At 46.3% G+C, this 24,812-nt stretch overlaps 1 protein-coding gene across 2 annotated transcripts in view; it reads right to left on the reverse strand.

The window, feature by feature from the left end:
- CACNA2D3 (calcium voltage-gated channel auxiliary subunit alpha2delta 3) overlaps positions 1–24,812 on the reverse strand; it is a 768,096-nt gene that overhangs the window by 44,482 nt on the left and 698,802 nt on the right. For both annotated transcript variants that reach the window (XM_081159441.1, XM_081159440.1), the window contains 4 exons: positions 15,642–15,717; positions 12,692–12,744; positions 10,862–10,917; positions 1,536–1,647 (listed from right to left, as the gene is read on the reverse strand). In XM_081159441.1, the coding sequence (XP_081015567.1) occupies positions 1,536–1,647; positions 10,862–10,917; positions 12,692–12,744; positions 15,642–15,717 (297 nt within the window). The remainder of the gene's footprint in view (positions 1–1,535; positions 1,648–10,861; positions 10,918–12,691; positions 12,745–15,641; positions 15,718–24,812) is intronic.

Here is a 24,812-nt window from a genome sequence, read left to right on the forward strand (position 1 = left end):
GTTTAAAGATTAGAAAGGAAACTTTTCACAAGTGATATTACTGTCTATGCAGAAAGCCTGAGAGAATCTATACACAAACTGTCAGATCTGAAAGAACATTTAGCAATTTGTTGGATATAAGATACTCAATGTATAGAAATCTGTGACGCTCTCAAAGCCATTACCAATCAGAAAATGTAGTTTTAAATATATACCATTTATGCTAGCAAGAGAAACTATAAATCTAACATAAAATTATAAAACTATTGAAAGGCATAGAAAGAGACATATGTAAATAAACAGACATACATGGTTTATCAGGGGAAAGGTCCAATATCATAAAAGATAGCAATTATCTTCAAATTAATATAAAACCTATAGCAATGTTAATCAAAGCTTTAGCATGAGTCATGGAAATTCATGAGCTTATTCCAAAATTAATGTGTAAGAGTAAAGAGGCAAGACTAGTCAAGGCGACTTAGGAGAAGAAAATGAAAGGATATTTGTTCTAAATAACAAGTCATATTATAAAGTGATAATAATTGAAGAGCCAGGGTGTTGGCAGAGGCACTGACAAGCCATAAAGCCTGGGACAGGTCTGCAGATAGATGGGAACTCAGCCCATGACACAGGTGTCAGAATAAACTTGCTGGAAAATAAAGATGACTCAATGAAAAATGCTGGTTACAAAGCCAACTATATAGAAAAAGACCAAACTACACTACACCCTGTGCCACACACACGCACACACACACCAGGGGGATTAACCCTGAGTGTGGAAGGCAGCCCTTTAAAGCATTCAGAATAAAAATACATGAAACTATCCTTACAACATTAGTGCAGAGACAAATTTCTTAAACAAGGTACCAAGTACACAAATCCCTGAAGAAAGAATAAATTAAGCTACATTAAAATAAAAGTGAAAGCAAATTTCTGTGCATCTAAGGACATCTCTAAATGTGAAGAGACAGACCCAGGAGCAGGAAGACACGTATACAAATCATATAACTGCAAATAGATTGTATCCGAAACATGGAAAGAGCTCCCAAATCACTAGGAGTAGATCCACCACCCAACAGAGACCTGCCAATAGGAACACAGGAATGAAGAGATCAGGAACCCAAATAACCAATAAAACTGCTAAGAAGAAAAAAAAGAACAGGCCCACCAGCATTAGTAATCAGGGACATGCACATGAAACCTCCAAGCATCATTCTCAGCACATCAGACTTCAGTGAATCTGAATTTTTGGTGTTTTTGGTAAAGACACCTGGAACAAATACCTGAAACTGCCAACTGTTAACTGAGGAAAGACAAATTAGGACTTTTTCCAACCGCCAGCGAACAGAGCGAAAGTCTCCCTCCCACACTCTAGGGTGCGTTCTAATGCGTTCTGCATGCGTCCCCAAGTCCCAGTGATCTCTCCAAGGGAGCCAGGTGGCGTTTCCTCCAAGCTGAGGGACAGGCCTCCTCACACGAGAGGGCCACATGTCCCTCTCCCCGAGTCCTGTGCGGCCCATCTGGGCAAGTCCCTGAGCAGGGTGTGGGGGGCTTACTTGGAGCAGTCTTCACAAGCAATGTTCCCTGAGGTTTCCTTGATGGTGCGCTCAGAGACAAATGCTGGATATTCAGTATCACAAGGCTCCAGGGTCTGTTTCAATTTCTGGGCTGCAGGGAGAAGGAATGAAACAGAGAGAGAGAGAGAGATAAGAAACGCAGGGCACAGGCTTTATTGTGACTGGCAGCCACAGGGACTCAGAATGCAGCTCCACTCCCGCTGCTCTGTGATTTTTCTAGGCACAGCATAATGCATTATTTTCTAATTAGTCCAGCGATTTCATCTGCCAAGCAACTCTATAAGCTATAATTCCTTGAGCAGTTGTGTTGGCTTGATCAGCTATCATTTATGCATCATAAGAATTCTACTTTCTGGGACAACATCAGTCACCGGGCCTCTGACCTCAGACTTACTTGAACTTAGCAACAAACGCATATGTATATCTAAATAAATGTATAAAATATAAGTTACACCATATTATTTAGGGTGAGACAAAGGTCATGATACAATTGCATGGTTTTATTACAGAAACAAAATTGAAATATGGACTAGTAAAATGCGTAATGCCTTTGAACCCAAGCCATGGGCCTAATCCTACTATTATGAAGTTCCCTGTCCAGTAACACAGCACTAAATAACCCTGTACATAAATGAGTACATAGTAGGCACTTGGTGAAGGCTTGTGGTTGATTAAATTATCTAAGCGAGTTATGTCCAGTGGGCAAGTTCCCAAGCCTCTCTAAGTCTCAACGTTTAAAACTTGTAAGTCGGGGATACTATAGGTCCTCTATCAGAGGCCAATGTGAGAAGTAAATAAATATGTGAGTACTTAGTATAGTACCCGGAGCATCATGAGTGCTAAGTCAATGTAAGTTAATAAAAATAGTAGCCATAGTGGATAACAGTAACAAAACAGCGCTAGCATTCAGGTGAGGCCAGTGCGACATTAAAACGAAGACAACAGAACTCACAGGAGCCAAGATACGGGAGCAACTTAAGTGTCCATGAGTAGATGAATGAAAGAAGCGGTGCGTATGTTCCACGGGGCATGATTCAGCCCTAAGAGAGGACTAAAATCGTGCCATTTGCACCAACAGGGATGGACCTAGACGGTATTATGCTGAGTGAAATAAGTCAGACAGGCAAATGCCAGATGACTTCACTTATGTGGAATCTAAACACCAAATAAACGAACAAGCAGAACAGAAACAGGCTCGTAGATACAGAGAACATTTTGACAGTTGCCAGAGAGGGGAGGGGGGTGGGGAGGATGGGTGAAAAGTGAAGGGACTGAGAAGTACAAATTGGTAGTTACAGAGCAGTCACAGATGTAAAGCACAGTGAAGGCAATGCAGTCAATAATTTGTAATAACTAGATATGGTGTCAGATGGGTATGAGATTTAGCAGAGTGATCGCTTCATAAATTATCTAAATGTCTAATCACGGGGTTGTACACCTGAAGCTAATATAATATTGCATGTCAGCTGTAATTGAAAAGTTAGGTTATATATATCAATGAGGATGACAGATGCTATAGCATAGTGATTAAGGTTGAAGGATCTGAAGTCAGAGGAGTCTGGAGCACAATCCCCCGCTCCATTGCTTCTAGCTATTCCTCAGTATTCTCATCTGTAAAATGGAGGTGTTGGTAGAACAAGGTACCTTCACGGGAAATTCTTCTCCTTAACATTTTCCCAGTAGAATGCCTACAGGTTTCCAGTACCTATGTTTTTGTCTGATCTTTATATAAAATATAAACATGTATTTATAAATATATATTGCATATAATATATGCTATAGGCATATATATAATTTACATTTACAATTGCAAAACTCAGCAGATTTTTAAGAAAATGATGGGTGGGCAAAGTCTCATGTTATATTCAAAACACGACTGGTTGGATGTCAGAACCACGGGCAGGCGCTTTGTGGAATGTCCAACTGGGCGGTTCTGGCACTAAGTGAACCATCACCGGGTTGTGAATGCAGAACAATCGTTTAGTAACAATGATAATCCTTGGATGATCGGGGAGCCGAGCTCTAAGCATTTATATCCTGATGTGATCGTTTTTTATAGTATAGACTTTTCACTGAGCTTTAATTATTTTGAGGAAATTAATTCGGTGTTTGTGATTGAAGTGTAGTGCGCTGTAGTTTTTTCCTATTTAAAACAAAAGAAAGAAGACTCATAATTAGCTTTTTCTTGTTGTTGTTAATCCTCACTGGAGGATATTTTTTCCATTGATTTTTAGAGAGAGTGGAAGGGAGGGAGGGAAGGTGGGGCAGAGAGAGAGAGAGAGAGAGACATAAACTGGGTTGCCTTCTACACTCACCCTGTCCCAGGCCAGGGATTGAACCTGAAACCCAGGTACCAGCCCTTGACTGGGAATTGACCCCTCGACCCTTCAGTGAGCAGGCCTATGATCTAACCACTGAGAACACCGACCAGCAAGAGGAGATGGCCATGCTAGCCCGCAGGGTCATTCTGAGGAATAAATGACCTAAGCACTATAGTTCTCAGCAGAGTGACACACGTGCACACTTCACATACATGCGTGGACGCACACACAACCTTCACGAAATGCTAGCTGGTAGAGAGTCACATCCACATGCCAGGAGTTGGGCTAATTGTGGAGAAGCTAAGAACAAACTCTGGGTTGTGTATTCTGCCACTGCTGTGTGGTCTCAGATGATGTTGTAATCTCTCTACACCTTCACGGCCTCATCTGCAAAATGGGCATAACAGTACCGACCTCGCGTGGTTGTTTGAGGATCAAACGAATTAACAATGGAAAGTGGCTGGCACACTGGGAATGCTATTGAAGTGCCCGTGCTTACTGCCCCCATGACTCTTGCACATGTCATTTCACTGAATCCTTTGGCTAGAAAAGGCCAGCGGATGGCTGCCTTCCTGACTCCTGAGTCCACTGAGAGTACAGAGCTGGTAGCTGTCCCGCTCCTGAAGGACACGGACCCAGACACTGTCTGTCCCCCTGTGCCCTGCAGTGCCAGCGCACAGAGAGTGTCATTACGTCCTCCCTGGATAGTGAATGATTCTCTGAATAAAACTGACAAAAGAAATGTGAGAACCTCAGTCCCTAACGGCAACTGCCCGCCGTCAGTGGAAGGCAAGGTGAGTTTGGGTGGCCCAAGCCCCACAGTAACAGCAGAGAGGCCCTTGGTGGGAACCATTCCCTTCCCGTCTTTTTCACTGCCTCTGATCTTGTCAGGAGGGCCTCTTTGTTTGGCGGTCGGGAGTTCTTACCACCTTTCTCTCATTTGCTCTTCTCTCTTTTTACCTCGGGAGGCCACACATAAAGCTCAGAGTATCTGGCTACAATTTGGTGACACTTTTTTAGTTTCATGGTTCTCATTTGTACAATTCCTTTCTCTGTATGGCAAGTGATACTGACGTTCTATTTCAATAATTACATTATTTAAATGTAAAAAAAAATGAGTTCGATAAAATGAAATAAAGATTATGTAAACAACAGCACAGATTATAAGTGGAGACGACACGAGCAGATGGCATCTAATAACCTATTGATGGTAATGGCTGAACTTACTAAGAAATTGATATGCACCAGATTTCCATGGATTAATCTAACAGTAAGACAAGACACAAACACACACACACACAAAAACACAATTAGGTAGACACAATTGTTATCTCTGTTTTGCAGATTAGTAAATAGAGGAGAGGACTGAGAAAATTGCCCAAATTCATCCAGTGAAGTATGTAGCAGAGCCAAACCTTGAACTTTAGCTCCCTGGCTCCGCACATACACGTTTAACTGCCCTGTGGAGCTTGGCCACTGAACGCAAGGAAGAATGGTCTTTGGGACAGGCTGAGATAGGCAGCACATATGATTCAAATAAGCCCGATAATCGCACCATCCCTAATTCTAATTGGCTGGGCCCAGTTGCAATGGAATGAGTCCAGCAAGTTCAATGGCAAGACTCATTCGGCTCTGATCCTTTCTGGAGATGAAATGTTTGGTCCTTTGACAACTGTAGGGAACCCAAACTGATGTGGTGATAAACCGTTGAGTCTGTTCGCAGCGTGACTATCGATTGGCTGGAGGTTGCTTGATGTGCTTTTGGGAAACGCACAAATTATCATATAAAACCACAGCCACATTTAATCTAAATAACATGGTTTATTGTGAAGACCTTTCTTTGTCTGGAATACTCTGGAAAACACCAGTCTTTACTATTTGTCTATGAAATTGCAAACCAATAACTCAGGCCTCCTGCATCCTAATGAGGGCTGCTTTAACTCTTACAAAGGTGTAGGGACACAAGGGTCATGGAGCTCAGCTAGGCCGATTCTCTTCCCAGGAGGGAAAACTGGGGTTCAGGAAGCAGACACAGCCTGCCTTGAGTCCCACAGACGGTGACTACTCCTCATGATCATTATTTACTGACCCAGCAAAACCACTGCCACCTTGGCAGCCCACTCACTCCATGCTCACCACCTGTCAGACACCACGCCGGGCCCTGAGCACCGACGGCGAATCTGGAGCTCAGAGAAATGAAGGAGCTCGCCCCAGGTCACAGTGCTGAAAGTGGTGGCGCCCAGAAACACACCGCGGCCGCATCCTGGAGCCTCCTACGCTCTCTGCCATCACACCACTCCCCCTCCCAGCCCACGTCCACTGCACACCTATAGCAGAGGCCCCCACGACCCGTCACTCGCTTGTAACGACGCCCCCACAGAACTGAGTATCTTTAATTTCCCCTTAGCAACAACTGTCCCTGATGAGAATAACTGACTTGGGTTCACAGTAATTATGTGCAGACAATTGGGGATGGACAGAGTTGCCACTTGAAAAGCTCTCCTCTCCCTTTGTGTCTTGAATGCACCCCCATTCATAACCGGGTGCCAGCAAGCCCATTCTCTTTGTGCAACTTTGCTCAAATGATACCTTTGTGGTGCTCAGGCAGAAATGGGCTTCCACAGTCCCCCTCATTAAGGAAATGAAGCAGATAAACAGTGTAATTATGGATTCCATTTTTAGCTGAACAAAGATGCACGTCTCAGCTTGGGGTCCTGAGCTCGTGAGGGAATGGTACATTTAGAATGTACCAGGCAGTGTAGTCATGCCCTTGAAACTTCTCTCTCCTTACACTGGGTCTAAGATTTACATTTAACACACACCCCCACGTGACAGGAGCCCCATAGAGGAGTTTATTGACCCTCTGATTCTGTCTCTTCAACTATAACATGGCAAACGTGTAGCCATGCCCAGCAGAGGGCTTTGGGTCTGAATGGGACAGTCCGTGTGCAGCAGCTGAAGTGACCAGTTGGCTTTTGTCAGCTGAGGTGGCAGCTCTCGGTTGAGGTCTGAGCCCATTCTCTCTTCGCTGTCTGACTTAGGTGCCTCAGAAAGGCTCAGTGACGGAGTCTAGTGGTCCCCTCCTCTCAGGTATGCTGAAGGGCCGTGAAGGTAATCTAGCATCAGCTCTCTGGGAATGGAAAAGCTCTGCACACGAGCGTACCACGTCTCAACGATGTAATTACCTGACAAGGCCTCACGGTGTGGCAATGGAGTGTGGCTACTCGGATTTATCTATTAAGGATCCTTTTGTAAAGCTTCCTAAAACTGAAACAGAGAACTGAAGCATCGCTGCATTCCTCTGAGCTAAAAATTGTCCACGGTTGGTGCTGGTGGACAGGGGAGCAGGGGAGAGGGGCTATGAAACTTCAGAATGGGAACCTGCGCACGTTTCTGTAACCAACGTGAGTGCAAAGCCCATCGTCCCCTCCCCTGCGCCCCTTGGTCTACACTAGGGCTTCTCAGCAGTGGCAACGCAGTCATCCCCCCTTACCTGCAGTTTCACTTCCTGTGGTTTCAGTTACCCGCGGTCAACGGCAGTTTGAAATAGTAAATGAAAAATTCCAGAAGTAAACAATTCATAAGTTTTAAAATGCACAGTGTTCTGAGCAGTGTGCTGAACTCACACCGCCCCACTTCGTCTCGCCTGGGACATGAATCATCCCGTGTCAGGTGCACCTACCTGTATGTGCTACAGCCCGGTAGCCACTTAGTAGCCATCTCGGTTCTCAGAGAGAGAAACACTACATTCACATAACTTTTATGACAGTGTATTGTTATAATTGTTCTATCTTACTATTAGTTATTGTTATTAATCTCTTAATGTGCCTAATTTATAAATTAAACTTTGTCGTAGGTATGCATGTATAGGAAAAACATAGTATAGGTAGGATTTGGAACTCTCCATGGTTTCAGGCATCCATTGGGGGTCTTGGAATATGTCCCCTGAAGATAAGGAGGGACTACTGTATTGACATCTTGAGTCAGCTAATTCTTTGTTGTCAGTGGTTGTTTGTTGTAGGAGGGTGTTCAGCGGCATCCCTGACCTCTACCCACTAGATGTGAGTAGCCCCCCCATGCCCAGTTGTGACAACCATTAATGTCTCCAGGTGTTACAATGACCTGTGGGGGGAAACACCTCCCAATTTGAAAACTACTGCTTTAGGCAAAGATCACAGTGACTGGTCCTCAACAGAGACTCAAATCCGAAGGACTAGGACCAGAGCCTGGGCCGGTGCCTGTGGTGGCAGGTGTGGGGAAGGAAAGTGGGCCAGGGGAGAGGGCGAAGTGGGCGTGGAGGCTGGCATGAGGAAGGAGTGCCTCGTCACCCTCACCGTCAGAGCCCCTCGGCCCGGGGGGGGGCAGGCACCCGGTTTGAGGAGGGACGGCAGAAAGTAAACCAGGGAAGACAACCAGCCAGTGCCCTCTGCGCTGAGCACACGCCGAAGGAAGAGCCAGGCCCTCAGCCGAAAACTCACCACCACCCAAAGCGGGAGCTCTGCCGACCGCCCACCTGCCGTTCAATGCTCATGATATTGCCTAAAGCAGACATGACCAAGTTATGTCTACTGTTGTCCATAGGCCAACGGAGAGGTCAAAGCCTAAAGAGACCAAGGGATTCGCCCAGAAGCTCACAGCAGCGAGTGGCAGAGGAAGGCGGCCTGGCTCTAACCGGGCACCTAACCTCTAGCTGAAACCACCCCCAGAGCTCGGTCTGACTGGGGGGGGGGGTGATCTGTCCCCGGCTCCGGTGCTGCAGAGGCAGAAGCCCTTTACCCAAACTGCAAGCCATTCTCTGAGCCTCTATTCATCTTCCTTTTCTCTCTTTTAATCCCATTTATCTTTTCTTACCCCCAGTCGTAAAATTGTGGAAAAGCGAGTCTAACAAGAAAATTCAAAAAAAAAGATAAGCACCCAGTAAGTAGGTTCCTTCTCATGTCTCCTTTCCAGATCATGTGCCATTTTATGTCAAGGTGGGCTCATGCCATAGGAAACGTTTCCTTGGGGAGCATGGGAATCTTCTCTTCCTGATTCACATTTCAGCCTCTGTTCCCTGATTCGCCGTTGCATACTGACTGCTGGTCCTGGTTAAGGCTACACTCTCCCTTCCCACTACTGAATGCTTTTGGTAGGGTAGATACAGTTTTGTATATTGTTTTTCTTGTTATAGTACTTAATATCACAAGCATTTTTGAACCCGGTAAAAGGTTTTCAGAAACAGAATCTTTTAAAAAGTCTTCTGTGCCTTTCTGTGGATGAGCTGCAATCTATTTAAAATGTCCCTGTTGTTCATCTGTAAGGAGTTTGCTGGTGTTTGCAATCCTAAGTTCTCTGGTGATGGTCAGCCTACGTAGAATCCTTTGTTCCCATCTCAGTTTATTTCTTTAGGCCAGGTTTCTAGAGGCGGGATTATGAGCCCTTGCTGTCATTTGAAGATGGTACCAACCCAGCAGGAAGGGGCAATGCCCAGGCCCGAAGGGTCACCTGACAGTGTGTGTGGGTGAAAGCCCACTGGGCCATCAGCTTCCCAGGACAGAGCCGGACCAAACACACTTGGGTCAGGTTCACTGTTGCCAGAGGCCGCTCTCCGCTGGCAAACGCATGCGTGGAACTCTGCACAGGTTGCTCCATTTCATATCCTAATGAGAAATTAGCGAGTTCCCGAATTTAGACTAAATGGGCCTATGTGTAAGTTACAAAGTTACCATGACAGTGACTATAATGGTCATACCTGGCAAAAAAATAGGGTATGTAGTAAGCAAAGATTGAGCACCAACGATGCTCTAAGCACCAGTTAGGTGCTAAGGAATAACAGTGGTGAAGGCACAGCTCCGGCCATTCAGAAAGTCTAGTTTAGTGTGAAACACACAAACTGGGGCAATAAGGGTGCGTGAGAGCTGGAGAGTGCGTGAGCTGAGGGGATCCTCACTACCTGGGGTCTTAAGGGAAGGGAGAGGGAATGTCAGACTGAAATATATCCAGCATCTGGGGGAAGGCTGATGTGTCACTAATCTACCCCTTTTAAATGAGAGATAATTTAAAATAATAATAGTAGCAGTTTGCTCATGCCTGGCATCCCAGGTGAAAAACCAGTCAAGATAAATAAATACATACAGGAAAGGGGAGAGTGCATCTGAGAAACAGCCAGTGGATGGGCAGCTGGGGAGACGACTGGGAAACAGCCTTCATTAAAGGGCATTGGCTTTGCAGGGGACTCAACTAGTCATCACTGTGGTGGCCACACTGTCATCGCCATGATCATGAATTAATTACAACTACCACTGTTGGAGAGCTCACTATATTCCAGTCTCTGTGCCCAGCATACAGCATGATTCATCTCACCATTAGATACACACACACACGCACAGGATAGGAGATAAATATTTATAAATATTATTTTATTACTTTCCTATTTTTCTCACTGTGAGGAAACTGAGCCAGACCAGCTAACTTGTCAAAGGCTAATCTTGGAGCCAGGACTCAAGTGCATACTGACCTAATTCTACAACTCATGCCCCTCAGAGTTTCTACTAATTACTGCTCAAATCATTGAAGGTTTGGGGGCAGGAAAAGTAATGTGATTAGAGTTATATTTTACGAAGGTAATTGTAAAAAAGAAAACAAAACAGAACAGGGTCATTCTCTTTCATTCAGCCTGAGAAGGCAATGCCTCTGTCTCCCTTAGATTTCAGCATCAGCCCTGAGCTTCCTGAAGACGTCACCTGGGCAATGCATGGCCTCTAAGCCTTAGTTAAGGAAACAGGTCAAAGCGCATGTCCAACATGGGCTGAGTGAGGGCCGTGGAACTGTTGTCAGGCTGGATGGCTCTGAGCCCAGCACAAAGGGTGCCTTTAGCTGACAGAGCTGACAGCTCATCACTCTGTCCTGAGCGGTGTCACATGAGCCCATCCCTGATGAGAAGTAGCCGGTGAACCCAGGGTTCGGCCCTCTGAGCTGGGAAACAGAGGCCAGGCGGCTGCTTACCTTTAGCTGTCATATCTGAGTGCCACCAACTGCAGAGGTTAAATTCCACCAGGAACCTAAAAGGTGATAGGAAAGTCCAGTGTTACTCGGTCATCCACACCCTGAATGGAACAGTGACATCAAGTTTCCAGCACTGCTCACCTCGTTTGAAAGAATGGCATCGAAATCTGGAGATATCGACGTGGTGGGTTCGGTCACCACCGAACTTTCACTGGGCTTTATCTTATTTGTGAAAGGCTACTTTATCACCAATGCCAAACAGACCTTGAAACCAGGTTTACCTAGACTCAGGACTCTGCTGAGAAATAGTTTGCTTTACAGGCAGAAATAGTTTTTAGTCCAAGTCCTAGTAAAAAGTCAACTTCTAGCCCTGGCCAGTGTGGCTCACTGGTTAGAGCGTCGGCCCGCACACCCAAGGGTTGTGGGTTTGATTCCTGGTCAAGGGTACATACTTGGGTTGCAGGTTCGATCCTTGGTCCAGGTTGGGGCACATGCAGGAGGCGACCAATTGCTGTGTTTCTCTCACATCAATGTTTCTCTCTCTCTCTCTCTGTCTGTCTCCCCTCCCTCTCTCCCTTCCACACTCTCTAAAAATCAATGGAAAAAATATCCTCAGATGAGGCTTAATAGTAACAAAAAAGTCAATTTCTAAAGGGCCTCCCCTGCCTAGGTTCAGAAATACAAGTAGAGCATTCTCTGTTAGACTATGATCTGCAGCAATAAAAGCAGCTTTCAAAATTTACACTACAATGCAAACTTGTTCAGACATGTGTGTGACTCGAGTGTGTGTGTGTGTGCGTGAGCACGCGTAGGGGCAGATGGGACAAACTTCTCTTTATGAAATTAGACTACAATGTGAATTCAAAAAATCGAAATTTCTCAATTGCTCCTAGAGTATGCAAAAGTAACCTAAACCCTCCTCTGAATGAATGGAGACTGACCCAAACTCAGCCGTTTCTTTTTCAGGCGCATGGCTACTCTCTGTAGCAACTCACAATCAAAATCCCACTGTGATCTGTTCCAGTATTTTCTGCCTCTTATGTACATGCAAAGCTTACTCCCCAATCGAATTCATTAATTGTTAAATTAATATAGGTTCCATTAAAGCAACAGAGAAGACAATATCTGGTCATCCAATGGCAAGAAACCTGCTAAACCCACAGAACTGGAACTTAATGGGGAAAATAAGAATGAGAGTCGGGTGTGGCATTGGAGACCTGGTCTCCACGCCCATCCACGGAATTCCTCCTTCCGTGTGCTGCAGTGTTTCTGTGCTGTGCCCAGTCTCGTGTGGAAGTCGAGCCTCTCATCTCTGTGCCGTTCCAATCTGACTTCAGCCATAGATGCGTCCAGCACCCTCCAGACAGGATGGCAGTTTGACCGGGTAAACAATTCATCTCACCTGAGAAAAGCCCCCGGCCCGTGGCGCTGACTGCACAGGCCCCACCCTGACCACGACAGGCCGTCCCACGTAGCCCAGTGGACAGCCACGGCAATTTGTCCTTCTGACCACAGCCCACCCAGGCTGCATTAAAAACAGCCAGGCAGCTATGTTAAATTTAACAGTAACCACAATAAATAAATTTGGTTTGTGCATTGCAAGCTGTTAGTCTGCTAAACAGTGACACAAGGGCATAAGCGGTGACCATGAATAACTTAATAAAAGATAATTTTTGGTCTCAGCTTTCAGTATTTCAAGGTTTTCAATGAAATTATCGAAGAGTGTTATGAATCTAATGGTTATTGAAAGCATGAAGTACAGTCTCCCACTTCACTTAATGATACACAAGAAAAGCAATCACGCATTTTAAATGTAGCGATTGTACTTACAAGACAAGTTCTGTCATGATCCATTTTACTGCAGCAAGGAAGGCTTTATAAGGCTGAAGAGAAGAAGTCAGGTCATTCCAAACAAAGTGTATGACACACAAAATTTGTAGTTTAACTTAAGGCTTTACATAAAGACAATTGTTATTTTTTAAGAGAGATTGATATCATGTTAAAAACCAGTGGCGCTCTAGCTGAAAGAAGAAAATGGTTGGATATTGTATCCCAACACTAACATTTTAAAACTTTGAACTGCCCTGTAGTGAGATGTGATTTACAAGTAAAATAAACATGATCTAATACAGGGGTTATCTCTGGGAGGAAAACGGAAGTTCAGCAAAGGATGCTTAAACCTTTACTCTCTGGGGGCTAATATTTCGCAGCCTAATGCTGAGGGGCTGGAATCACATAACTAATTTCAAATGGTAATTTCCAGGGCTGCTGCTCAGAAAGGAAAGGTGAGTCCCTGTTTGCCATCACTGTCTGTCATTCGTGGAAATAAGCAAAAATTGCATGTACTTGATTTTAATGCAGCCCATGAATTATGTAGGATTTAAGCTGCCTTTTCTCACACTTACATATTTGGACTTGAAAAAATGATAACCATATAAACATGTGATTTTATCCTTGCAGAAAATCCCCTTCACTCTATAAAAGAAGGCATTGACAGCCTAATCTTTATTTCAGAATATTTTAATTAAAAAAAGCAGTGGGATTGTTTACTCTGTGATATTTCCTATGTGGATAATTCAATTTCCTGGATTCTGGAAAATACCCAGTCTCCCCCTCAGTCAGTTCTTTGTACCTAGGTATGTCAGATATGTGAGCGGTGGGCAGATTTGCAAGACAGGCAAAGACACTGGCAAAGCCTGGGCTCCAGATGGCAGGTCCAGAAAACTCTCGGAATCCTTTGTGGTTGCATTTAGATATCAGAGCATTGAAATTCCAAATCCTGGTTTCTTAAGTGAGGTCTGCTTAATCCTGCCTTCTAAGCATTCTGATGATAAGGACTAGAAAGGGGGGGAGGTATCCAGTTTTAAATAAAACAAGAACCAATTTATATACCCCAAACCATTCTCCAAACTTCCCTATTTCTAGCCAACGAGGAAATAGACAGAACAACATAAATCTACTGGGGTTGCTCCCAGCCCACTCAGATTTCCGACTGGATCTCTTGCTCTGATTTGATGGCGTGTCTGAATCTCAGAGCCCTCAGGAGAAGGGTCAGATAAGGACAGGAGCTATTAAGTATTTCCTAAAACCAAATGCAACCTTGCAGTCCCGTGGTTTCGCCGTTACAATTCTTAGGGCTTCAAAAATATCGTCTTTCCTTCCAAATGGCCCAGGTGGTCAGACCATGGGACAGCTCTGTGCCTTTGTACCTGCCGGGATGGATAGTGACATGTCCGTGGTCCTCGGTGGTGTGAGTCTGGGAGGAGGGAGTGAAGAAGGGGACTGAGGGGGCTTTGGAGGTGGGGAGGGGCAGGCACAGGGGCAGCTCACCCTGAGGCCGGGGTGTTTGGGAGTGTGGGGGGCACTCCAGCGTGTCCTGCTGGACACAGGCTCCATGGAGGGGTAAACAAATGGACTATGTAAATACAGGATTAGAAATTTTTAAATGCATTATCAGCCAGAAAGGTAAAGCCACTGAGCTTTTAAGAGTAAAGATGAAAACATATCTTGGGAAAGTTTTCAGTCTGGGAATAGTCACGCTTAGGTTAGGGAAGTTGAGTTGGGAAAGAAAGGTTGATTCTCACTAAAAAGCAGTGTTTTTAAAAGGTCCAATTCTTAGTTCCTAGTTGCCTCTCAAAAGTTTTCTAGCTTTGAGTCATTTCTTGGGCCCTCGGGGTATGAGACCCATGTTAAATATTTAGTTTTTTAAATATCCCCTTGCAAGATTGTCCATCTGCAAATGAGAAGGTGTGTATTTGTATTTTAAAACCAAAATGACTGTTAAATTTTGTGTTTCAAACCAACTTTTAGGTTAATTTTTGGAATTTACAAAATAATAACAACATATAGGGGTTATGTTTATATGCATATGCTGGACTATATTGAAGTATCTATATCTGGGTTTTTGTTTTTTTGTAAGTGTTTTCAAGTTACTGGTGGCCAAACTTACATTGCTTGCACATTGTAAATTGTATTTTAAAATTGGGAGTAGCCCTGGCTGGTGTGACTCAATTGGCTGGAGCATCGTCTCATGCACCGAAATGTCTCAGGCTCTATTCCTGTTCAGGGCATACACCCAGGTTGTGTGTTTGATCCCTCGTCGGGGTGTGTACAAAGGCAAGGGATTGATGTTCCTCTCTCACATCAATGTTTCTCTCTCTCTCTCCCCCCCTCCCCCTCAAATCAATAAAAACATATCCTCTAATGACGGGGTGAGTATTAAAAACAATAACAAACAACAACAACAACTGGGAGTATATCATAGCAGTTAATTTCTGGCCGTCAGAAAGCCACTTTCTAACGCTACTATAACTACGCTGATGGATCCGCAACTGTGACATCAGCCGTGGAAACAGCTCCAGGGAAGAGATGCTGAAAGTCAGCAGCAGCAGGGTTAGGGGGGAGACCCTATCATGGAAATGTGAATTTGTTCACAGGCTAACAGCTCGATTAGAAACCCAAAGGGAGAAGTCTGTTGAACCAAACCAAATTCCCTTTTATTATAAGAATAAGCGAATCCTCAAAACTCCTCCCCTTTCCTATCCATCCAAAGGGGGCTGGTGCACTAATCCTTCAGAGACTTTGTATCCGTCTGTCTCTCGTATAATCACTGAATTTGGGTTTAAACCGAGGTGATTTTACTCAACCGGTGAGATCAGCAAACACTTTTTTAAACATTCCTGGTTCTGAAAAAGGTAACTCGATTGCCCCAAAGGCAGAGATGGGCTCCTCCGGAGACAGACACGAGCGGCGGCTTTCTGGGTGGTGGCCGGGTACTTACATCTAGGAGGCCGTGGGCGGCGTCGCTGCTCTCCTTGTTGGCCCTGCACATGGCCTGATAGTCGTAAAGGGTAATTCTATGGGAAAGAATGGAAAGGAACTTCACTGAGGGGGAGACGCGGGAACCGAGTGATGCTGGGCGTTGGCAAGGGCGGCAGGGACGAACACCGACAAACGCGGGCCTAACAGGGCGACAAGCCAGTGAAGGGGACCAAAGTTCCGCCACCCCAAAATGTGCCTTTCGGGATATGGATTTTAAGCTGTTCATTAAGAAACAAAAGATTCAGAAAGAACCTCTGGCCCTCCCCCTCTCCCGCCTCAGGGAATCCAGACGGAAAGGCTGCTTCTGGAAGAGTCTCAGCATATCCTCTGCCCCCGACCTGAGCTCACGTGAGGCACGTATGACAGACAGCAAGGACGGGGGCAACCACCCGCCCTGCAGGCCAGACCCTCCGTCCCCTTCCTTTTGTCCAGAAGGCATATAAACCGCAACCGTCTAACGCGTTTCGGGTCACATTCTTATGGGCCCCCAAGTGTACGTTCATATAACAAACTTTGGATATTTTCTCCTGTTAATCTGTTGCTGTTAATTTGATTATTAGCACAGCCAGAAGGACTGAGAAGGCGGGAGGAGAGTCCTGTTTTCTCAGCCCGCACACCAGGAACACGGCAACGTCCGAGCTGGAAACACTGTCTTGCTCCCCTTGCGCAACTGCAGAGCCAGCTCCAAGTGGCTCTCTCCCGTTTAACGGCAGGATAGAAAAGCTGAGTTGCTTTCCAGAGGCGGCAAGCCAAAAGCACAAGTCACGCAGCCGAAGCAGGTGCGGAGTGGAGAACTCTGCCCTCCAGCTGCAGCTGAACCAACGTCTCCCCCGCCCACCGCCCAAGGAGCCAAGGGACCAGGACATAAAGGGAGCGTGAAGTCCGGGGCCCTTCAGAGGCAGAGGATCTGCTGTCTAGGAAGATCCCCTACTGATGCCCCCCACCACACACGGCCACGCTCCAAGGTCCTCCAATTCAAACTTGCCCCTGCACCCTCAGAGACCCTCTCCGAACTCCGGATCGGGGAGCTCCGCTTCCCGTTCTCCCGGGGGCACCATTCATAATAAAATCGCCCACCTTTCTCCACTGCGAGTGCTGGGCACACAAACTCACTGTGGTCTGTAACACTTGGAAATTGAAGAATACAGGGAACGAAGGAGTGGGGGTGCCGAGGGAATAGGAGAAGCCCCCACACTGAAGGGACAGTCGTTCTGGTTTGTTAAAGACAATGTGCGTGGACCAGGACGCCCCACAGGGAATACGCTGTCTGGACTGCATTCTGGGCTGGGACGGAACCCACTGTGGCCATGTCTCCGAGGCGGAGCAGAGCGCGAAGGGCCAGTTTGGAATAGAGAACAGCCGGACCCCCTCTCTCCCAAGCCGTAGGAGACATGCCTGGACCAACATATGCCCAGCACTGTGCCAGGGTGCTGGAAACCAGCTGGCTCCCTGGTTGTAATTCCCACCCCACTCCCACCACCGTAACAGGGAGTGTATTCTTACTTATGAAAACAGCGCAGTTTGTGAAACAAGAACATGGGCGTGTTTTTCCCCACTGGTGATAAAAGTATAGCTGTTGTCTCAATTATGACCCAAACTCAGAAGCTCTACTTTATAATCGTTCCAGATATTTTTAATTTCCCATCAACCACTTTATAAAGGGAAGGATAATGGCAGTTTCTGGTAGCAAGTTAACAGATTTTAGATGCAGCAAACACCCTCTCCCAAAGAAGACATCTTCCATCCTCTCCCCCGCCCCATCTCCTCACCACTATTCCGGGAACCCCAAAGGAGAGACCTTAAAGTCCAGCCTGAGTTGCGTAGCAGCTGCCAGGCGACGTGTTAACACGGCTGTGCTACATGAACTTCCACACGACTGCAAGGACTCCGCCCCACGGGAATTCCTTTCCGCAACGATGCAGTGCTCAATGTGCGGCATCCTCAATGCGGTGCTCGCAACGTGCCACCAGGCAAGTGTCCAGCTCGGGGAAGTCCCGGAGAAACGTCTCACGGCAACCACCGACGGCTCTGAGAGCAGCCCAGCCGCAGAATCGACTGTGGACCACGGTGGGCAACTCTGACTGGTCCCTGCCTGGCCTTCCGTGCCTCAGTCGGCAAGCTCATCCATGGGATTTCTACAGGGGGCCCTGGAAGCGCCGTCTAGGATTTGGCAAAAATTATCGTTGGCTTCATCTTTCTCCTACTGCCCAACTGTCTCTACAGCGGAAACTGGGCCAGGGCCGGGATGAGGGGAGCGGAGGCTGGTGGAGCGTGCGTGTGCCTGGGGTCTGGTGCATGTGCGTACGGTATGGCCTTGGTTTTGGAGGTTGCCTCTGCCATTTATCCGGGGTGAAATCTTGCAGATTGCTTACCCTCTTCCGAGGCTTCATTTTCTCACTTATAAAATGACTCACAGAGATATTCCAGGGTTTAAATGATCAGGCATGTGAAAATATACTGAAATATACTAGGCAGGGTCTGTCCTAGGCCTGTGATGATCCTTATGACAGAGGCCTATTTTTATTTTGTTAGCGTTTGGGCTCCTAAAGCTACACTGTTTCCCAGGGCCCAAGTGACAGCAGTGTGACCTGATTGTTAAATTGCTTTGAAGTCAGTGACACCAGAACTCAAATCCTAACTCATCTACGTATTACAATGTGTGTGTTTTTGTTTTACGTTTCTGGTGCCCCGGTTTCCTCATCTGTAAAGGGCTGAGAACAGTGGCTATGCTACAGGGTGGCCGTAGTAATTAACTGAGGTCACATACGTGTTGCAATTAGCACAGCGCTCGACACAGAGGATCGTTCAGCGGAGGGCAGGGCTGCGGCTGCTGCTGTGATTTATTAGTATGGTTTTCGTTGCCATTACTCATTCACGGGGTTGGTGTTTAACGCGATGGGAATTGACTCCGGCCTTACCGGCTGGTCGGAGAATGGACAGCCCTCCTCATTTCCTTAGCTCATTGGCACATATGACACCGTGTAAAATTCACCTGTTACTGCAGTACAGGCACCTTCGGAGGCTGTGCCGGGGTTATCAAGAGGCGATGCAGGCTCTGTTCACGCGCTTCTTAGCCGAGGACCACGATAACAGCAGCTAATATCATCGACCTCTGTACAGTAGCCATGAGCAAGGTGCCCTTCCAAGCATGTCCTTGCGAGACATTCTAATCTGCCCCATTTCTCAGAGAGGCAGGCCAAACCTCAGGCAGCCTAAGCAATGCGCTCGGGTTCATGTACCTAACCAGTGGCAGGGCCAGAATTAGATGGGGTCGAGCTGTACCCACCTTGCTCTGTTTGACAGATCCTAGGAAATGCTTGGAATTCAGCCCTGTGCCCCATCCCCTAGTCTCTGGAATGTCGCGGGAAGTGCTGCCCAAGATAAGGTCTCCTAACCAATGTCCAGAGTCGACTCTCAACCCAAACCGAGGGGCTGTTGAGGGGTCACGGGGCCGGGCTGGACCAGCTGGCCTGCTGGTGAGAGCCCCTCGCCATGGCAACCACCCTGCAGCCAGATGGCAGGAAGCTCAGGATGCTCCCAGGATCACTTTCAAAGGCTGTAGTTTACATGTTGGGGCCAAACTCAATTGCTCTGGGGCAGCCTCCAGGCCAGGGTTCCTGGCTTTCATTTCACCAGGAAGCTCTCCCATCCCGATCCCCTTGCCATTGAGGAGGTCCCAAAACCGGCCTTCCCTGCCGTCTCCACACTTAGGCAGCTTTAACTAGACGTTACAGAAGGAGAGACTTCCAGATTATTACCCTTTTTGAAGTGATTTTGTTACTGTTTTAAATAACTCCATTTTGTGGCTACCTGTATCCTGTTCGGCTGATTATAGTTAAAGAACATGGTAATTGCCTGCTTTCATTTGACTCTAAAATAAGCCCGGAGCCTTGGGCCCAGCCCAAGACTGGTGCTGCTCTGCTGCCCTCAGCAGGGGGAGTTTATTCTCATGCAGATAACATGCCTGAACCCCCATGACATCACCAGCAGGCCCTTTACCCTCAGCCTGCAGCCCAGACCTTGTCATTAGCATCACTGTGCTCCCTGCCCTGTTTCTTTGAAGCTTTGAGGGAAGGCAGATATGGTCTCAGAAGAAACTCAAAGTGATGCAAACAGACCCTGGGCAACGCAAGTGCTCCTGTGCCAGGTGGAGCCTCAGGTGACAGGCCCAGGACACAGGGACTTGTTTAAAGCCACTTTGCTGATTCTGCTCTTTCCAACTCGACAAAAACTACAACCAAGAAAAACATTTCTTCTAAGAATTAGAAGGCTGAGTTTCAAAGGCATGAGCTCAGCTACGTTAGGCTTGTTAGTAACTGTGGGACCTGGCATTTATGAAACACCTACTATGTGCCCAGGAGGCCCGGTACTTTACCGGTAATGACTCAGTGAATTAACTCACTGTGGCTAAATGGCTACCTGAAAACCAATCTCAAAACAGCTCGATGTTTGCAAATACAGCCCTAAAAGCAAGACAGGGAGGTGTTTGACACAGAGACCCGCCGTGGGATGTGTTTAAGCCATTCTGAATCTAAAATTATGAGAAGCAAAGCGACTCCCTCGGGTAGCATGTCAAAGTATGTATTCTTTGCCGAGCTGTAAAATGTGTTCTCTGGGGCTGCTTTCAACTTGCTGGTGGTAGGGCATGGAGCAGGAACACAGGACATTCTTAACAAAGGGACAGGGCCACGGGAGCCTTACTGCTTACCTCTCAGAAAGCCAGGTAAGTGGGAAGCCCGGGCTTGTGATTTGAGTGCTAACTGAAGAGCCAACAGGTGCTCTGGCCTCTCCCCTCTGGCATCAGTCGCCACGTCCTGCCACAGCAGCTCCTCGCAGAGCTCGCTGTTCCTGAAGATCAGCAGAGCTCGGCTAGCAGCAGAGGTGCTGAGTGTACACAGCCCTTGCCCTGCTGCCTTTGAAGGCTGCGACTGGAAATCACTAAAACAAATCTAATTTGAGCACCTGTCATTAGCAGAGAATTAATGTCACGTGGCTGCACTGGCCAGACGCCCGGTGCACAGGGTACTGGGGTCACTCAGGGTCCAGTGCAGAGCCCTGAGAGGGGAGCCCTGAGAAAAGCCTCACTCGTTCCATAGATTAAGCAGAGGCTCTATCAGCACCAAATGCTTTTCATTGGCAGGTGCTGATAATATTAAAAAATAAAAAAAAGTTGCAGATACTGATCATGTCAGCGTCTCGCCCAGGTAATGAAAGCAGTGACACTGAGGAATGAACAATTACTTTCTGCCAGCAATGTAGGCCTTTTCTCTGATGTCAGGGGCATGGTTACATTTCACAGGCGAGGATCCGAGGCTTAGAAGGTGAGGTCACTCTCCAAGGATTACAGCACTGCCAATGGAGTGGCTGGGACTTCCCTGTAGGTCTCTGGTTCGTGCATTTAAACTGTGTCTCAAACATGGATCCCACAGGATAACCTCCTCCCTAAGGGTCTCCTGGGTATAGGTCTCAGCTGAGGAATCTAGAAAATGGGGTGTACATTTACTGTCCATTCCTAAGGCCACTTGTGAGCACACAGGTTGGTATTTGTTTACAACAGTGACTCTCAATCCTGCCTGCCCTTTAGAATCACCTGGGAAACGTAAAAAAAATCATATACATGCTGATGCTCAGGCATCACCCCTTCCCCCAAGATTTCATTGGTCAGGGTTAGAGACCTGGTATCATGTGTTTTTTTTAAAACTTCCCAAAGAGTTCTAACATGCAGCCAGGGTCGGAAGCCATGACTTTTAGAATGGGATGCACCCCACGTGCTAATTATTTCTCATGCATTTATTTCTTCCCCTCTGAACTGGACTGTAAGTGCCTTATAAGCAGGAACTGGGACTCCTACAAGCCGATTTGGCTCAGTAGTTAGAGCATCGGCCTATGGACTGAAGGGGTCCCAGGTTGAATTTTGGCCAAGGGCATGTACTTTGGTTGCAGGCTTGAACCCTGGCCCCGGTCAAGGCATACAAGGGAGGCAACCAGTTGATGTGTCTCTCTCACATCGAACGATGTTTCTCTCTCTCCCTCTCTCTATGAAAAGCAATGGAAAAAATATCCCCAGGTGGGGATTAAAAATAAATAAATAAATATATAAATAAAATGAAGCCCTTAGGGTGGGTTCTACTCTAATATAACTGGAGTCCTTAAAAGAAGAGGAAATTTGGACATAAAGATCATCTGTAAGTCAAGGACAGAGGCTTCAGAGGAAACCAGACCTGTTGACACCTTAATATTGGACTTCCAGCCTCCAGGACTGAGAAAATAAATAGGCCACCCAGTATTTTGTTATGGTGGCCCTTGCAGACTAATCCAGGGTGTTTGCTTTACTCACCAACTAGATAGGTGCCATCCTCAAGGGTGAACAGAATTTCTAATCACCCGGAGGGAAGCAGTGATTTGATAAACAAACGTAAGTGCTCCAGAGCCAAGATGAGAGCATTGTCTGCAATAACGTGGCCCCGGAGAGCCCACAAGGCCTCCAGCATCAGGATCCCCTGCGTCCCCTCTCTGAGCAGAGCATGGCTCTCCCAGCCACATCTGCTTCAACTCTGGGACAAAGGACACCATGCAGGGGTGCCCTGGAGGTGCACCCAGCCAGCAGTGTATTTTCCCACTCCCTTGCCTCTCCCAGAAAAATTAGCTTGACTTGTTAAACTGAAGGGGAAAATGGAATCATGATTAATCCCACATAGAAAAGATTATATTTCTTTTGCTTTTTTGTTTGAGTAAGAAATAGAAGGAAACAGCTGAATTCCGCTTGGGGAATGAGTTAATGCAAAACCCATTTGAGGCTATAAACTTGAATCTGGGGGAGCTTCCTTGGGCTCTGCCAAGCGCATGAAGCCATGTCTACATTTTACGGCAACTGCACTGCAATCACGCTGCGCTGCACTCAGCACAGTGTGGGGCTCATACCCGAGGCTCCGCACATCAGTACCTAGCGGCGTGGGTGTTTGCCGTTATTATTATGAGTGAAACCCAACAGGTGTGAGTGTGAGTGATCCTGCTTGCATTGCTTGGGGTCAGGCATCATGGACACAGGGGTGAGTTAGATGGTGACTAGGACATTTGTGTTCAGGACTATGCTGGGCATGTGGGTGCGGGGGAAACTAGGGGTTGCGAACACAGATTCATCTCTGGAAGATTTTCAGAGTGGATATCACAGGAGCTGGATGCAATATTTAAAGGACCTGTATGGTCTGAAGCAAACTGGGGCATGCTGGCTGTGACAGAGACTATCATAGTCTCCCAACAGCCATTCTCTTCTTCTGCCAAGCTAACCCTGACTTTTCAATGTGCACATTTCCCAGGTTCCTATGTAGTTAGGTGAGGCCATGGGATTAAGCAGAAGTATTGTATGGGAGTAAATACTTCAATAAATACAATTTTAATAAATAAAAAAAATACATTTATTAAAATAAATTTTAATGAATTTTACTTGGCCTTTTGGACCTCCCTAAATCATTTGCCAACCTAGATTGCAGATGCGATGGCTGGATCTCAGCAGTTATATTGGGCCATGAAGTAACCTTGAATTTAAAAGCCAACTTAGAGGAAAGCAGAGAAAAAAAGATGTAATCATACATCCATGATGACAACATGAGGCCCCCCAAAATTAGTATTTTCAGACTATCTTCACATAAAAGAGAAAAAGACTCCTATATTCTTTAACCCCTTGTTATTTTGTAAATTCCTATTATTTCTATAGAACCAGCTACTGATTGATACACTGGACTCCAAGTTTAATTGAGAAACTTTCTTTCACTATCTCCTGAAGCAAAACAAGCCTGAATGTGAATAAATATCTCTACAGAAAATATTTAGTCTGCTCCAAGGATGGGAAAGAGCCGTGTGATTAAGAGACCACTGTCTAGAGTCTGGAATCCAAGAGACATGAGGTCAAACTCCACTTCCCTCCCTCACTGCTGTGCACGAACTTGGACAAGTTGCTAAAACGCTTGGAGCCTCCACTTCCAGTTCCTTTTCTGTCAAGTGGATATAATGAGAGTAGTTACTTCACGGAGTTGTTATGGGGATTAATTGAGGCAATGCACGGAAATGCCTGGAATAATGGCTTGCCTCTAGTTAGTATTCAATAAATCAGGCATGCTGTCATTGTGATGAAGATGAGGGCAGCTATTGTTTTTGTTGTAACCGGGCATCCTCAAGCAGCAGCTTTAGGATTTTAAAGAGTGGTCCATGGAAATCTCTGCGTCTCTGCACTCAGGAAGGTTTGGCCCAGAAACACAGTTGTCCCAGCCAGTCTCTCTTCTTGTTCCCTTCAACACCACCTTTGACAAAGCATACTTCTGTGGACACGGGCAGGTCAACAGGAAGCCAAGAAGCCATTACCTTCATTACATGAGTTGTTGAGTCTTAGACATCAGTAGGGCAGTCGGCATTAAAGGAGAGCAGACATCCAAACATAACAGACTTCTCTTTTAACACTCTCTAGACTCCAAGGCCAGGGCATTTGCTGAATTGTAATGTAATTACCAAGGACAGGGAAAGCTCCCACTCACCGGCTGTCGCCAAGCCTAGGCGGTTCCATCATATAGAGACAGGGGTAGGAATGGCCCAAGCCTTGAATTCTACCTAAAGTGTCACCTTTTTAGAAAGAAGATGTAAACAGCAGAAGGAGCCACCACAGGGAATTCTACACAGGTCAACTCCTTTAATGAATGTGCGTGGAGCAAGGTGAGGAGGACATTCCCCAGCCCCACAGGGAACATAGGAATGGTCTTGTAGGGGGGAAAGCTTAGGCATGTTGCATCAAGCACATAAGACAAACAAACAAAATAAAACAAAACAGAAAAGACACAGCCAAGAGAGATAGGAAACATTAGTAGCTCCCAAAGCAAAAACAAATTATTAGCAAGCCGTCTATTTTTCTGTAAGCCAAAGGCCAGGTGTGCCCAATTGGTCTTTCCTTCCTCAAGCTTAATTAGATACACAAAGAACAAGGGAAGACCCCTTGGCAGAAACCACAAGAATGCTTGCTAAAAGCATGCATTATCCCATTTAACCCTCATTTGCAGGTTTAGGAAGAATTCTTTCAGTTCTATTTTGCTGCAGAGAACACTGAAATCTAGTGAGTTCAAGTTGCCCAAGTTCAGGCAGCTTC

This window comes from Miniopterus schreibersii (genome assembly GCF_964146895.1).
Source record: "Miniopterus schreibersii genome assembly, chromosome: 15".
Classification (NCBI taxonomy): domain Eukaryota; kingdom Metazoa; phylum Chordata; class Mammalia; order Chiroptera; family Miniopteridae; genus Miniopterus; species Miniopterus schreibersii.